Source organism: Carex rostrata, chromosome 16 (assembly GCF_964058835.1).
Source record: "Carex rostrata chromosome 16, lpCarRost1.2, whole genome shotgun sequence".
NCBI classification, from domain to species: Eukaryota; Viridiplantae; Streptophyta; class Magnoliopsida; order Poales; family Cyperaceae; genus Carex; species Carex rostrata.
The window spans coordinates 4,237,740-4,254,193 of record NC_135933.1 but is presented as its reverse complement, the minus strand read 5'-3'; the positions used below and the strand labels follow the sequence as shown (position 1 = coordinate 4,254,193).

The following is a 16,454-nucleotide window of genomic DNA, read 5'->3' as shown; positions in this document are numbered from 1 at the left end:
TATCGGTGTATTTTTACAAACTCTTGATACTGATAAAGAAAAATCAAAATGTCGTGATATTTTACATGTGTCTAGAGAAAATAATATAGATTATATCTAACGGTTTTATTTTGACATTTTAAGTTTTAAATTTTATGTTATTGTAATTGTAAAAATGAAGACACAAAAAATAGAGCTAGGCATTTGAACTCTCCTCCTTAATTTTACAGCGCTATTCCAGTGAAATTGTGCTTTCATACACAATTTATCCTTAAAATTCTCATTTGCTTTATTTGTTAATGATGCAATATTTTTTTAATATACATACAGAGAGTAAGGTGGAGGTCTAACCTATCAAATTTTTTTTAATTGTAAAATATCTTTATATAAATTTCGAACTCATGATCTCCCAATATCATAAGCCGTGTGTTTTTATCCTAGATCAAATACTAGTTCTTTAGTGATGCAATGTTTATACAAAGCGATACTTTGTTGAGCACAAGATGAGTGTTAAGTTCAATTCTATTCTACTCCAGATACTAGATTTTAAACATGACATCTCTTTAATATAAAGTATATATTAATATTGTAGCTTGGCTACTGCCAACTATAACCTTGGAAAAAACATAAAGCATATCGGTACAATGCAGCTCTTTTTAAACTTTTGCATTTTAAACAAGAATTGGTAAACGATTAATATTATCTATGCTTACCAATCCGATTAAACAACCCAATTATTAAACGTAGACAGCACCGCCTTGGTTGTAACTTCTGAGTTCTCCCCACATACACTAGGTACCATTATCATCCCATACCGGGTACTGGTAAGATTCAAACAATTATCCCCATGGACCAGAATTTTCAGCTCTGTCAAAATCTCTAACACACTCCAACACCAAACTGTTGCACTTGGGGCCACTGCCTAATCCAAGTTGCAATACTTTATCACCCTTTTTTATCTTCCCTTTTGCCTCTGTATAAGCCATTTGGTACCATATGGAGGCCGATGACTGGTTTCCATACCGGTGAAATGTTGCTAAAACTGCCTCAAGCTCTTCCTCATCAAATCCTAACCCTTTCCCAACTCTTTTTATTAATTGCATACCAGATGATGGAAAGCAAAGGTGAGTCACTGCCTTTTTGAAATCTGGCACATATCCAATACCGTCGTCGTTGAAAATGTGGTACATGATATACCTGATTTTCTCTTCCCATGGTAGGATAATTGGCCCGAGATATTTAAGGTGGGACCGGATTAGGTCCGACACTACATTTGCTACATGGCGCTCAATTGAGAAGCCTGTGATGCCTTCATCGTCCTCCTTAAATGAAGCAACGTGATATGCGATGTCATCAAATGTGTGTTGGGTACGTAGCAAGTGTCTGAGACGGTACTTTGGTTGCGAGATACCAGCTTTGACGTGATTTGTCACAAGTGTGGCTGCACAACCCATCCGGAAGAAACAATTGAGTATCAGCTTGCGCGTGTCCTTGCCACGGTACCTACAATAACTCAAATTAATTACAGTCGATTCATCAAGTATACGAATCATTATGTTCTCAACTCGATTCCTAAATATATTCAAATTATTTCATTCATTATTTTCCCAAGTACTTAAAAACTATTGAAATTTTCAATTTATCAAATAATTTAACTTTCAAATTTCAACAACAGAAAATACGAATAAGGTTCAAACAAATATAAACATTTTAATTGAAAAGAAACCACACTATGCAGCTGCGTACCATCCGGTGGAGAGTATCTCTGTGCTGATGACTAGAGCATATGACCTTGCTCTACGTTTCTCAAGAAAGCCTTTTGCAATGTCAACCCCGATTACACCGGCCCCGCAACCCATGCCTGAAATGTTGTAACTCTTCACATCTGACCGCATATCATAGTGGTTTACTATTATCGAAGAAAGAGAAGGAGAAGCACAGAAGCCGCTACAATTCACCACAACCAAGTCTATTTCGCAAGGCAAAACCTTCGTTTTGGCAAAGAGTTCATCGAGTGTTGGAAAGAATAGCATGTGGCTTTCTTGTATTGCATCTTCATGTTTGGAAGAAGGTGGGATGAGATGGAGAGAAGGCGGGAAGCACGTCTCATTTCCCATGCCAGAAGATGTTACAACTTTGGTCATAAAAGAAACGCTCTCTTTGTCAAAGCATTTCATGAGGCAGAGGTGCTCATGGAACATTGAAACGGGAACTCTTAGACTCTTTGGAGGCTTGAGGCATGAGAAATCTATTATGTAGGTTTGCGAAGGGGAGAGTAAGCGATGGAACAACAATGCAAGAGACATTGGCATCAAGTGGTATATTGGGTGATAGTTAAAAAAGAAGAAGAAGGTTTGTATGGCAATGCAAAGGAGAAGAGAAAAAATAGCACTAAAATGGTGAAGTAGGAAAAAGATGTGATCTTTGTGGGATATGTCCATCTTGAATTTGACCGAGAGAGAGGTGATGCATTGGGTGAGAAGTGAGGTGAGATAAATCGATCGAGGCATATTAGATAGGGTAGCGTTGGATATTTATCCTTACCCCGATGATACTATATGAATCCACTTGAGTAAATCAATATTATTAAAATAGATGATTATCAAGTGATCCTCTATAAATTCGTAACTATAACTTAGTGTGTTTAGGTATAATGAAGGTCACAGTGGCAGAATCAAGTTTTTTTGTTAGTGATGTCTATCAAGAAAAAATTTAAATACTTTTAACAAAGTTGAAAATTTCATTTTATATTAAACACTTTCGTACAAGTTCAATACCCCTCCAAATTTCAATGGCTCCACCGCTCAAAACTTTTCTTGGGCTGTATTGTGATGAAAATTATTACTTAAGGGGATTATTCGGAATATGGGCTTACAGCGGGCCTTTTCAAGCCCATATTTTTGGAGGGATCTCCATCTCGTTAAATTTATTATGATCCGTCCAGTTTCAATTTATATATTTTTAACATTCTTTGGGCTCAGGTTTAGCTGTGGCCTATGGGATATTTTCACAAAACACAGACGCACAAGAAAAAGAATTATTGCTTGTTTACAGTAATTTGGCAATGATTACACCAGAAGAGTATGTACAAATCTTTTCTGAAATTGACGAAAGGGTTCAGATTTTCGTTTTTAACGTACTAATGTAGTTTGATTTAGAATTAAAGAGTATTTCCTTGACTAATTGAACCAAATGTGATTTTCATGTAAAAGGATTCTTATTAAAAAAAAAAAAAAAGATGCATTATTCTTACGTTTGCTCAATCTTGCTTCAATAGCTACAGCTTTTCACATGAGTTTTTGTTATAGTTATTTCCTCACTAGCCTAGTTTATCTTTGTTATCTTTCAACACTATTAGCCTAATTCGATCGAATCAGCGCATGGAATGCATGCCCTTTCCTTAATTGACTATGGATTGTTTTACTATTGATGGTACTTTTTGCACAACATTTATTGTAATCATTTTCTATGCTTGTGATATGAACATGTAAACAAATAACAGCAAGTGAGTCCCACAAGTTTGGCAAAACTTTGTGCCAATGCAAAAGGCTTTTTGCCCATATATGCAAGTACCCAAGCAAGGCCAAGCACCAATTTCCAAAATATATACTTTGTTTCCTTGTCATTATTGGTTTTCTTGACTGTTTGTGCGGCCACAACCAACCCGTGAATATCTGCCTCTTATATCATGTTCTGCACTAAGATATCTAACAGATATCAAACGATTTATAGGAGAAAATTAGAAATGCAAAGATGATAGATAGAAGTTAATTAATGGCGAATTACAGATTTAGTACAATGGCATGAACTCTTATATCTTGTATATTCAATTTTCAAAAATAGTATCTAAAAAATGTTAGAGTATACCGGAACTCTTTATTAAAAAAAAAAAAACAAATTAATGGTGATATTTAAGATTATATCATAATCAAGCATATAAATAGACTCCACCCTTCATACTCAAAATAAATAAAATAAAATAACATTTTTGGCGCGGAAGAAATGTCCACAAATTTTGATGGGATATGTATCAATACAAAACTATGCGTATGATTTACGGATAAATATGTATTGTATATAAATTATTTTTTAAGGTATATTATTATAGATGGAGATGCATAAACAAGATGATTCTGAACATATTTCTAAATTTCATTTATATTTCGAATGAAATTGTTTAAGGATGACAGTTAGCTACTTTTAAAATAAAATGAAATTGAAAAATGTAAGAATGGGATAACATTTTTGTTCTATGAAATATTAAATTACACATAATAAGAAAAATAAAATAGCAAAAATATTCACACCATGATTCAATTCTGTAATATAGTGAGCTAGACCTTATCCATTATACACTAAACCACACAATCTTAACTAGAGACTATCTAAAAGTACTAAAAATTAGAATACAATGATAAAGTTTGCTGGAAGTATGACACGCTACCAATTCTTTTTGGATAAATAAATGGGTTTTTTTTTTTTTTGAAAAAGTGAAATTTCACCTACTTCGTTATCAAATAATATAGGTCATACAAAAATTCAATTATTCTGAACTAGTAGAATATCAATCAACTAGTATCAGCAACCACAAAACAAAGTAGTATATCATAAAATATAATCAAACTAACATCAAAATTTCTAATATCAATCACTAAGAACAATTACATCAGTAGAAGAAGAACTATCAACTAAAGACTAATCAGAAGACAATAAACCAGCTGTCTAATCAATGGCATCAAAGATGTCCCTATCATCCAACTCTCCTAAACTAGGTTATACTTGAGAGAAGAATAAGTTATGAATACAATTAATGACACATGGAAAATTGAATCGGAAACAAAACAAAGGTTCGGATAACAAATCCAGAAATTTGAAGAATTTCAAAATTTTCCATTATTTAGTATTTTCTTGCTAACAGAGGAACCTCTGTTATTTGTCCCATATCTCTCTTCTCATTTAGGTCATCTTTGCTCCAGTCAATACACACAAGTCACAACTAACATGAACTTGGTAACATTTTGTTTCATATCTCTACTCTACCAAATTCAATTTTCTCAATCAGAGCTCACAGCTCCACCCCTTCCAATTTCCCCTGTTCCCTCTTACTCTCAACTGAAATGGCAACGCCGCGAAATCATAATGTTCTTCCATTTCGGCATGAACACTTTCACTGATTCCGAATGGGGTACCGGTCAAGAAAGCCCGTCTCTCTTCAACCCGGCCCATCTCGACACGAACCAATGGATGGAAGGTGCGGTTCAAACTGGTGCCACACTTGTGATACTAGTTGCAAAACACCATGATGGGTTTTGTTTGTGGCCAACACAATACACTGATCATTCAGTAAAATGGAGCCCGTGGAGAGAAGGAAAGGGGGATGTGGTGAAGGAATTTGTCGACGCTGCAAAGGCACGAGGCCTTGATGCCGGAATTTATTTGTCACCCTGGGACCGGCATGAGAGAACATATGGCCATGAGGTAGCTTATAATGAGTACTACCTTGCGCAGTTGCACGAATTACTCACCAGGTAAGTTGTTCGGTATATGGTATATATATTATTAATTGAAATCATAAATTGTTGAAAGTTATCATCTCTGTAAATAAATTTTCTTTTCTTAAAAGACATAATTTAATCTTTCTCATTGAAAATACATATAGTTTAATATCTTCAATAACATTTTTTTTTAACCTTATATCTTCATATTTCGTTGTAGATATGGAAGTATACAGGAAATATGGTTTGACGGGGCAAAGGGGAAGAATGCAACCAACATGACATACCACTTCCAAGAATGGTTTCAGACAGTGAAACAACTGCAACCATCCATTAACATATTTTCCGATGCGGGTCCCGACATCCGGTGGGTAGGTGATGAGACAGGCTCTGCCGGTTCAACATGTTGGTCCACCGCAAACCGAACTCATCTAAAGATTGGAGACGCTAGCCTTGAAAAGTAAGTCATCTTGATATAACTAAGCTTTGTTTGGACCTCTGAGTAATTTAAGCTTTGTTTGGACACAAACAAAGATTTCTGTTTCTGTTTTATATTTTCCAGCCATATTTGTGATGTTGTAACCTTCTAAAATAATATTAATTAGATCTCTTTCTATTGGAGGCTTCAATTGGATGTTTGGTTCATTTTAATTATGAAGAGCTAAGCAAGATTTTTCTGATCATTCGCATGAGATAAAAATAATTGATGGGTCGATGTGATTTCAGTAAAATTAAGGGTCTATATATGTAAATTCCTACCTTAAAATGAAATTTTCCACTGAAGATTGCATTTTGAATTCAGGTACTTAAATACGGGTGATCCACATGGAACGGACTGGATTCCCCCGGAGTGCGATGTGTCGATCCGACCAGGTTGGTTTTGGCACAAAAATGAGACAGCCAAACCACTGAGCCAGTTACTCAACATATATTACAAGTCGGTCGGGAGAAACTGTGTGCTACTTTTAAATGTGCCACCAAACTCCACTGGCCTCGTATCTGAAGCCGACATAACACGGCTGAAAGAATTTCATCATGCAATTCAGACAATCTTTTCTACTGACATGGCAACAGGTAGTGAGGCAAAAGCTAGTAGCCAAAGAGGTGGTATTACCGGTGGTTTCACAGCATTCAGTGTGATAGATGGAAATGAGGAGACTTACTGGGCACCTAAGCAAACTGACGGTGGTCATGGACAAGGCTATTGGATAGAACTATGCCGGGTCGATACAAATAGTGCATTTAATGTGGTAAGGATACAGGAAGCCATACAGATGGGACAGAGAATAAAACGGTATGTGGTGCTTGTGGATGGTGTTATGTTGGTAAACGGTACCACGGTTGGACACAAGCGGCTTCATCGGCTAAAATGGCCGGTTGTTGGCCAGGTAATTAGGGTTTGGATAAAAGAGTCACGGGGACCGCCGCTCTTGTCAGCGGTGGGGTTGCATTTTGACCCATTTAGGAAGGGGATAGATGGGTAGATCTAACAATAATTGAGGTGTGATTTGTTGACACTTGCCAGCTAAATTAGGCCCAAAAAAATCTCACTTCTACCAGCTCACATGAAGTCTGATCAGGATTGATCAGCTTTTCTTTTAAATCGTGAAAGGCGCCCCACATTAATAAATAGTGAAATGTGGAAGCTCTTTGATAGCATTCACTGCATCAATTACGAAGGGATATGAGTATATGACAGATTGATAGTTACAGTGGAATCAGAGATAAGAAGCAATATATTGTAGAATTGCATCTAAATTTTAAGCCCTTTGTATGTTGGTGTCAATAAAGGACACATCGTAACCGAGCAAATCTACATACAGAAAACAAATTATGTTTTACGTGTAATTTCAACTCTGTTTTTTCGTTTCTTATTTGGAATTATTGCTGAAAAAAGTAGGAGGTTTCGTCTTACAGAGAAAATCTTCATGAGAAATCCAAAGTACAACGGTGTCTCTTGCGTGTTAAGTTCAATATAACATCAACAAGATCAAGTGGTTACCGTGGAACTTTTTCTTTACCGTGGAATTTCCACAATAAAAGGGCACACCCAACCTTGTCAGTTGTCACCAATCCTGATAAAGGATTAAACACTATTTAAAGCAGGGAATAGTTTTCGATTTTCTTAAAAAAGCAACGGTGCTTAACAAAAACAAATGTTACATGTTACCTCTCCAACGGGAGTCTAACAAGCAACTAAAAGCATGATGAGTTGGCGAAAGTGAGCGCGCAACAACAAAACCAAAAGTCAATGACCATTTACCAATTGGATATATTCTGTCTCCACGAAATACAAAAGGAGACAATAAACTGATAAATGGAGGAAAAGTAGGAAATATTGAAAGCGACAACATCACAGATCAACCAAAGATGGTTAGGACTGAACCTATCCTCACAGTGGTGAGTGGTGAGTGGTGTAACAAACAAGTAGCTTTTTTATGGCCAGAACCCTCTTTTATGTTTCAGTAGACCAAGTCTATCGCGCCCTCCCGTTCTGCAACTACTGTAATGCAACTAAAATAAAAAATTAAAAATTAAAAATTAGAACAGTATGCAACTCCAGCTGTTTAGTCTCTTTATAAATTATAATTCGCTGCATTGCAGAGGATCCCGATTCCTCGACATGCAAAGCAGCAGTGTTGTAAAAAAAACGTCCGTTTAAGCTGATTAGTCATTGGCAGTGACCAAATCATTATGCATTTTTTCAATTAATCAAACATTAATTTCGAATATGACCGATTAGTCCTGATTAAAAAAACGTCCGTTTAGGCTGATTAGTCATTGGCAGTGACCAAACCATTATGCATTTTTTCAATTAATCAAACATTATTTTCGAATATGATCGATTAGTCCTGATTATTCCCGATTAATCACTTTACAATACCTTGTCCGTCTGACAAACCCCGTACCGTTATTTATAACACTGCAAAGCAGCAGCCCCAAGCCCCCAACCTAAACTTAACCAAAAATCTTTGAGTGCGTTTGGATGAATTAATGGAATAGCGAGATTCGAAACAACCGCTAATTTAATAAATCAATAAAATAGCATAATAGCGAGCTAACTTAAGCTAATTCAAGTATTCACAGGTAATAACAATATACCTTCTGCTATTTTTGCTATTCCGTAACGTAGCCTTTTGTGACAAAACACTTCCACTAAATATGGAAAACGGTCATTTAGCTACCCTTGTCTCTTTTTTCATTGAAGTTTACTAGGCATGAATAGTCGTATAGAGAGCAATAATGAACAGCTCACATTAGTTGATTCAATTCTGACAAGTGCAAATCTCAAAATCCCAACACAATAAATCAACTATAACGCAGACCTAAATAACTCCCTATCCCATCTATAAAAATTGAAACATACAAAGGCATATCAGCCTGTCGACCTAAATAAATCAAAACTTATACAAATGATTTTGGATCATGTGTAATCCTAAGAACATAAATAGAGACCACCAATACATAAAATCCATCAGTACAAAATTTTTTGCTCCAGATATGAGCTTCAATTCCTTCTACCACCAAATCTGCCGCCGCCCCCACCTCTTCCACCGAATCTGCCTCCACCGCCTCTTCCACCACCTCTTCCACCAAATCTGCTTCCACCACCGCCTCTTCCACCATATCTATTTCCACCGCCTCTGCTTTCTTCTTTCTCTTGCAAAGGTGGCAGAGTCTCCAATACCTCAATTGTTACCATGTGTCCATTCTCTTGAGCTAAATACACAGTTACTTCAACAGTTAGTAATTTGACTACTGTAAACACATTTATTCAGACAAAGATTGATGGGCGATATAAAATGTACTTGGGAATAGATTTAATTTTCTTTTCTTTAATTTTAAAAATATACTAGTCCAGCTGGATGAAATTATTTACAGTATCAAACGTGCCTTCTTCATAAAATGGGATGCACTCAACATTATATTGTTGGGGTTATTCTGAAATTAATTTGAAATTTGTACCTTCTATAAACGTATCAACATCTTCTGAAGGAACATCAAACACAGCTCCCATTCCATCAGCAGTGAGTGCCATGCCCTTTATGGCTGAAATCTTCTCATCGGGAAGTATTCTCCTCAATATAGTGAAAGCAAACCTGCATTCAAATCAATTAAAAGTTAGACAACACAAAATAACAGCAATTAAATCAAGTATTTCATTGGAAAACAAACTGTGTTATGATTAACAAAAGTTAGTACAAGTTTGAAGTTTAAAGTTCAAATGATCATCATCTTTAGTACAAATCATTAAAGGTAGATGTGGATGATCTTACAAATGAGTCCGGCTAGTATGACATCGGTGTTACATGACACTAACTTCAAAATTGATTGAATAGACTTCAAACGACTAATCCAAACCGTTCAAACAAATTTACTTTATGAGTGATGCGTTTATATGTAAACTTTTTATATTTTCGAGTTATTTTAGTATCAAATCAAGCGGTAGAAAAATTGAAAAAGGAATGTACTAAAATTTACTTAAAAACTCACACATTTGACCGCTTGACTTAATACCAAATAAATTCACAAAGTTACAAAATTTACAAGTAAACGCACAACTAATGAAGAAGATCGGTTTGAACGGTTTGGATTCACCGTTTGAAGTCGATTCGATAGGTTTTGGAGTTATATAGACTGAAATGACACTGATGTTATACTAGCCATACTCCTTACAGATGGATGCAAGATAAGAGTTAACTTACGATGGGGTGTACATGGATTTTCCAGCCTGAAGAAGCAGTGTAGAATAGTTCTCCATCGAAGAAAGAATCGATCTCTTCTTAATATCACTGTATCCCTACAATATATGACAATTTGCAATCAATAACTATTACTTATTTCCAGCGAAGCTAATCAATACTTGCACAAGGATATATCTTTACAGAAAGGACTTACAGCTGCCTTAGCAAGTGCTTTTGCTAGCAACTCCACAGGGGTCTTTCCCGAGGAGTTTAAAAGCTCCTCTGCTTGCTTCATGAAAACTGGTACCACACTGCAACCACAGAATGAAATCAAATTTTAAATTTCAGATCCAAAAACAATTCTACCCACCTCCTTTTGAAAAGAAGAGCAAAATTGAAACTTGGGTAGCACATAAATAAATATTTTAACATGAAGAATAAACTGACCTGTCAGAAACATTAGAAATAGCTTCAGCTGCTTCTGAGCCAGCTGATTCCGCAATATCAGCAGGTTGAGGAGCAGAGATGTGCTCAAATTTAACACCTGACTCCCTCTCAATGGTTGAAACCCGGCGCTTGTGCTTGGCTTCGTATAATAATATAGCAATGCCACTTGCTCCTGCAGAATAAAGCATGGTATTTATTAGAGCTTAAAAAAGAAAATCAGATAACGATAGATTTATATTTCTGCACTAACAAATTGCTTAATACCTGCTCTACCAGTACGACCTGACCGGTGAATGTAGGCTTCTACATCACGAGGGGGTTCACACTACAAAAAGGAATATAGCAAACAGAATGATCAGTACCGGGTTTGGAATGAGAAAAACATAGAACAAAATCTAATATCAAAAACCAAATTCTGCAAATCAATGTGACACGAGGATAAAATTCTTGGATTAAAGAATGAAGGAATAATCATGCAAATGTTGTTTCTACATTACAGAAAAATGAGATATTCGACAAGATTTAATTGCACAAAAATAAGATTATAAAAAACCTGAATAATTAATTGCACGTCGTTAATGTCAAGACCACGTGCTGCCACGCTGGTAGCAACCATAACTTGAAACCTCCCTGCCCTGAATCCAGCCAATATCACCTGCACAAGATTTGAGCATTAAATGAAAAAGTTGCTGAAAGAAAAGAAGACTTCTATTTAGAAGAAGCAAGTGTTGTGAACTTAATTAATCTTCAAAAAAACTGACTTCTAGGGGTGAAAACAGATCTGATATGGAGCGGATATTGGTAAAACCATATCTGTATCCATTTTTATTTCTCGTATACATATACGGATCGGATATTTATTAAAAAAAATATAAATATTATTAAACAATATTAAAATTCATAAGATTTATCCAATTATATTGGTGAATAATATACAAAATTTGATCAAATATATTAAACTGTAGTAGTATATATCTACTATTCGGATACAGATAATTATAACTTTAAACCATATCTATTTCCGTATCCACACGGATATTTGGATACGGATATCCGTATCTAATTTTTCGAATACAGATCGCTCCGTTTTCAAAATATCCAATCTGTTTTCATCCCTACTGACTTCTCATCAACTCAGGTGACCTGAGAAAATGGGTGGAGTATACATTGATGATGGCTTAACTCAACAATCTTAATGATGCTTTCTAAAATCAATTTATAAAAAAAAATCTAAAATAATTTTTATACATTGCTTGTCTTACAATTGGTTGTGTATCAACTTTCAAACAATTTTAAACATCATCTGATATTACAACAGATGCCGTTAAACATGGACTGCTGTGAATTTCAAGTCATTTCAAAAACAGCAAAACATGCATCGAATTTCATCATTTATCAAATTGATGATGTGCATGCTGTATAAATTACATTCTATGTTTGATTTCCAAACTACAATTAAACTTTCATGGTTATCAAACCTGTGGAGTTAATTCATTATCAATAAAAATCCATCCTGAAAAAATTGCAAATTGCTTTCAAGAACAATTGGTTGGCATACCTCACGCTGAGCTTGCACTACGTCACCATGCAAAGCACGTGCACCAGTAATCAACCCAGACAGCTCAGATGCCGATTCCTTAGTCTCCGTGAAAATAATGGTACGACCACCCCTGTAACAGAAATTTCATATACACGAAGAATTAATAACCAGAAACAGAAAAAATACATGCTAATTCTGATAAACAAGGTGTCCTACACTTGCCCTAAAAAAATTACAAGCTAACTCACTGGCTGTAACACCGAATAATGTCTGGTATGAGTTGAGGCATGGCTGCACGATTGCATGGGAGAACCAGGTGTCTGACACTTGCACTTGCCTTTAACCTGTCATTGCCAACTAGATCTGCAGTCTTCTTGTCGGCTTTCAGAAACCGCATAGATAGCTACAAGCATTTCAGCTCATTCAGAAAGTAGAAGAGATTGTAAATATTAGGTGAAAGAAGTATCTGCATGTTGCTGCTTCAAACTAACCTTTTGAACCCATTGGGGAAGAGTAGCACTAAAGAGAAGTGTCTGGACTTTGGTCACATCTTCAACTTTGCCTAAATAAATTATTGTCAAAGGAATTGAAATATAAACATTCTGTGAGAAATCAGAAAAAAAGTGTTTACTCAGGTGATGGCAGAATTTAATTTAACCTGGCTGACACTACTAGCATGTAAAGGTGCTTCACATTGCCAATTACTCTACTGGTTTTGTTCATTCATTTCTTCGGTGCTGGTACAATTTAATTACAATGGCAGTCACCATTAGCAACTACAAGTGCTGGACATTAGCAATACCATCCTGATACAGCTGGTTTTCTTCTGTTCTAGAGTTGTGCTCTACTTATTCCTTCACTGATATCAGCCTTGTAACCTAACCAGAATTGAATATTAAGAAGAAAGAGAAAAGACCAAGTGGGGCATTACAACATGTACAGCTCTCCTCTGCTAACAGATCGAAGTCATTTAGGAAATCATCAAAGATAAAAAAAAAAAAAAAAATTTAAAATGTGAACAATTTTTAATGCATACCGAGAATAAGCTCCACGTCATCGACGAAACCCATATTAAGCATTTCATCAGCTTCATCAAGCACCCGAAATTTCAAGTTCTTCAAGTTCAAATTTCCTCTTTCTATATGGTCCTACACCGAGAAACGAAAAAAAAAAAATCAACTACAATGAACAGAACAGTGACTTGAAAAAAAAAATACAGACAGTAAACAATAGAATATCACTAATAATAATTTTTACCTTTATTCTTCCAGGTGCCCCAACAACAATATCTACACCTTTTTTCAGTGCCATCTCTTGAGTCCTGTAAGGAGTACCTCCATATATGCAGCAGCTGGTTAACCCAGCAGCTGAACCGTAAAATTCAAAATCAGCATGCACCTGCAAAATTTATTCAAAAATGTGAACACTAAATATATACATATGAGTACAAAAACTATTTAAAAGTTATTAGGAGGAAGAAGTCTCAAACCTGATTAGCCAGCTCTCTTGTTGGGAGTAGAACCAGGACACTTGGAGGTCTGCCATAGCCAGTCTTTTTTGTGTCTTTGTTTTTCCCATTTGTCAAGGACTCCAGTATAGGTAGAACAAAGGCCAAAGTTTTACCCTGTAAATACAAAGCCAACAAAGATAAAAATTAGGTTTATAATCGCAAAATGAAGCAAAGTCAATTTTATCGATTGTGGTCCATCACATTTCCATCTAAGTTTTGCCGGTTTTAAAGGTTTTACCTTTTCTTTTACACTATCCACCAACAGGATTACAATTGAAAACAAAGTTGATAATTGATAACTTGTTATAAAATCCTAGACAAATGGTTTACCTGACCAGTTCGGGCACGGCCAACCAAATCATGTCCGTCCAAAACTAGATCAAAAGTCATGGCTTGAATCGGGAAGAGGCTTTCAATCCCCTTTGACTTCAACTTCTCTCTGAGCACATCAGATATTCTGAAATTGACAGTGGCATTCGGATCCTCGATCTTCTGCTTCTTATTTAATGCTACCAAGTCCGAATCAGAGCTGGTTTCGCTCCTCTCATCATCCGACTCCTTCTTTCTCTTCTTCTTCTCCTTCTTCTCCTTCTTCTCCTTCTTCTCTTTCTTCGATGGGGTCTCTACTGCTGTTTCGATTTCATCCTCGTCTGAGTCCAATTTCTGCTGCTTTTTCGACTTCTTCTTCTCTACATCCATGGAATCCGAGTCCTTCGACTTCTTAGATTTTGATTTCATGCTTCCCTCGGACTGGGAAGAGGAGAGCAGAAGAGAAGGCATGGAGCGGAGGGAGAGAGCGCTGGAGTTGCGAGGCGGTGTAGGAAAGAGGCGGCCGCTATAATAATAGCGGAAAAGAGGAGGAGAAAGGTTAGGGTTTTGGGCTTTATATTTTGGGAGTCATAACGTGGAAAACCAGAAACCCTAGATTGGCACGTGCGCGCCAAGCGAGAGAGGAATATTCGAAGTATGTATTTATAAATTTAACGTGTAACGAGTATCTGTATCTGTCAAATGCTTATGTACTTTCAAGTTTCTACAACTCGCAACATTTTTTCTTTCACAGATTCGTTCTCATTTATACATGGCCTTTGATGCCGCCTACGATTGACCGCGTATCCTCTGAGATATCTCATATTTTGCGTGACCGACGTGTCCGGTGTCTATTCGGGGGTGACGTAGGGGCCAGTATTATTAGAGCTTTAAGATTCGCGCAAAACGTATTACAACGGTTGAGATTTTCCAAAAAGTCACGCAAAAATATGAGATATCTCAGAGGTTACGAATTCGGATTGACCGCGCTAAAACTGTCCACGTGGCTATGATCGGAGAGTCCATACATGATACAAGTGTTACTTGATTTATTTGCGCGAAACGAACCCAATGAATCAGCTCCGACTTGCCGGGACTGTGAGTGGACCCGCCAACGGAGAGTCCGCTTCCTCTGCATCAAGTCACCGTTTAGCTCCGGACCGACCGATCAGAATTTCACCCAATCCAGCCCACGTCTGTAAAAGCACGGGTCCTCTAAAATTCGTGCGGATCTAAACGGACGGTCCAAATCAAAAAATTAAGTTGACTCGGAGGATACAAATTCCCGCCTCATGAATAGAATACAGGCACAGCTGATGAGCCAACATTTTTATTAATATCCAAACTTAATTATAAATTATCAAATCTGCTGCCATATCTTAGCTTTTATTAAAAATACTCAAATCGGTGATTAGATGGCTAGTTCGGAATTTTTATTCCAAAGTGGTCGGTTTGGTATATTTTTTTTTTTAAAACAAGATTCTGAAATCTAAGATTACTCAATGTTGTTGTTTTGTAAATTTTCAAAAAATGAAATAAGCTAGCTAGAGACGACCATTTCGAGAGTGCGTTATAACACTTCTGTATTGTTGGATATTAATAACGCCAATTTATGTAACGAAAATCACTATTTTTTAGTACGGAAAATGACAAAAAAGCGTATGCAAAGTACTCATTTTTCTGAATTATTCACCGCAAACGTGTTTTTAGGCTATTTTGGCATGTTTTGGAGAAAGTTGCGAATTTAGGCCGAAAACAGAGCAAAAATGTCATATTTAGGCCAATTCTGAAAGAAGCATCAAAATAGGACATCATATGGAATATGCAAACACCTCACACAAAGTGCACAACATGCAACATGACAAAATTCACTGAAATTCGGCTAAGTACAGTGCCATGCGGTATAAACTATACTGTATACGGTATAGAGCCTATGCCGCACGAGCACACGAATTGAATCTGTGGACTATCTAGTTTGGATGAAATCTCGACAGTTGAATAGCAACCTTCTAGAAGAACGAATCTCCATATGTGGTAGGCCTTGCTACGCATTGAAATCTATTATTGGCGCTCCAAATATAGCATGAAAGGCTATATTTGGCACCCATGTTCTCCATGACTCCACTCTTTTAAGAAAACTACATAAACCCCTCATGTAATAGGAATTAGTGTGCATGTTTTAGTTGTGTAAGTCCATAGTTTAGAACAGAATATTGCATGTAATTTCTAGAGTCGGAGAAGAAGAGGCGCTCGAAGTCCAAAGCGGAAGATGGAGCCATCCAAGGAAGAAGTGTTTTGGGTTTTAGGTTATGTATTTGAGTAGCTAAGCTCCTCCTCTCTAGGAATGGATGTAATGAATTATAATTTATCTCTTTACTATCATATGTATTTTTCTTTTATGTCTTTTGAGATTTCATTATATTTATAATGTTATTGAAATATGTCATTGCATACATAATTCTGTCTACTATATGCCAATGTCATCCACA

At 36.3% G+C, this 16,454-nt stretch overlaps 3 protein-coding genes across 4 annotated transcripts; 1 reads left to right on the top strand and 2 right to left on the bottom strand.

Annotated features, from left to right (window-relative positions):
• Positions 1–615: 615 nt before the first annotated feature.
• On the bottom strand, positions 616–2,479 carry LOC144567470 (3-ketoacyl-CoA synthase 6-like). Its single transcript, XM_078317616.1, has 2 exons — positions 1,726–2,479; positions 616–1,482 (listed from the first exon to the last, which is right to left on the bottom strand). Exons 1-2 carry the CDS (start codon positions 2,418–2,420, stop codon positions 819–821), a joined length of 1,359 nt encoding a protein of 452 aa, XP_078173742.1. The 5' UTR covers positions 2,421–2,479; the 3' UTR covers positions 616–818.
• A 2,313-nt stretch (positions 2,480–4,792) lies between these two features.
• LOC144567790 (alpha-L-fucosidase 1-like) lies at positions 4,793–7,221 on the top strand. The gene is made up of 3 exons (XM_078317972.1): positions 4,793–5,507; positions 5,695–5,934; positions 6,277–7,221. The coding sequence occupies exons 1-3, from the start codon at positions 4,981–4,983 to the stop codon at positions 6,956–6,958; spliced, it is 1,449 nt and encodes a 482-aa protein (XP_078174098.1). The 5' UTR covers positions 4,793–4,980; the 3' UTR covers positions 6,959–7,221.
• Positions 7,222–8,726: 1,505 nt separating this feature from the next.
• Positions 8,727–14,602, bottom strand: PRH75 (DEAD box RNA helicase (PRH75)). Of its 2 annotated transcripts, XM_078317971.1 has the most exons (15): positions 13,987–14,602; positions 13,636–13,770; positions 13,404–13,544; positions 13,183–13,294; positions 12,638–12,708; positions 12,395–12,549; positions 12,165–12,276; positions 11,160–11,261; positions 10,871–10,931; positions 10,607–10,778; positions 10,374–10,470; positions 10,181–10,275; positions 9,441–9,574; positions 9,060–9,194; positions 8,865–9,020 (listed from the first exon to the last, which is right to left on the bottom strand). In XM_078317971.1, the coding sequence occupies exons 1-15, from the start codon at positions 14,434–14,436 to the stop codon at positions 8,983–8,985; spliced, it is 2,010 nt and encodes a 669-aa protein (XP_078174097.1). In that variant the 5' UTR covers positions 14,437–14,602; the 3' UTR covers positions 8,865–8,982. The 2 variants fall into 2 exon arrangements, with proteins under 2 accessions (XP_078174096.1, XP_078174097.1); XM_078317970.1 differs by having other exon boundaries at positions 8,727–9,194.
• Between the last annotated feature and the right edge of the window lie 1,852 nt (positions 14,603–16,454).

Bases quoted from the DNA above. Each gene is read 5' to 3' on its own strand.
- LOC144567470 (XM_078317616.1), bottom strand. From the start codon at position 2,420: ATGGACATATCCCACAAAGATCACATCTTTTTCCTACTTCACCATTTT. The intron at 1,483-1,725 runs GTACGCAGCTGC...GAGTTATTGTAG, and splicing joins GAGATACTCTCCACCGGATG to GTACCGTGGCAAGGACACGC.
- LOC144567790 (XM_078317972.1), top strand. From the start codon at position 4,981: ATGAACTTGGTAACATTTTGTTTCATATCTCTACTCTACCAAATTCAA. The intron at 5,508-5,694 runs GTAAGTTGTTCG...ATTTCGTTGTAG, and splicing joins TTGCACGAATTACTCACCAG to ATATGGAAGTATACAGGAAA. The intron at 5,935-6,276 runs GTAAGTCATCTT...TTTTGAATTCAG, and splicing joins GGAGACGCTAGCCTTGAAAA to GTACTTAAATACGGGTGATC.
- PRH75 (XM_078317970.1), bottom strand. From the start codon at position 14,436: ATGCCTTCTCTTCTGCTCTCCTCTTCCCAGTCCGAGGGAAGCATGAAA. The intron at 13,771-13,986 runs GTAAACCATTTG...TTGTATTTACAG, and splicing joins GCCGTGCCCGAACTGGTCAG to GGTAAAACTTTGGCCTTTGT. The intron at 12,550-12,637 runs GTTAGTTTGAAG...AAATGCTTGTAG, and splicing joins TTCCCCAATGGGTTCAAAAG to CTATCTATGCGGTTTCTGAA.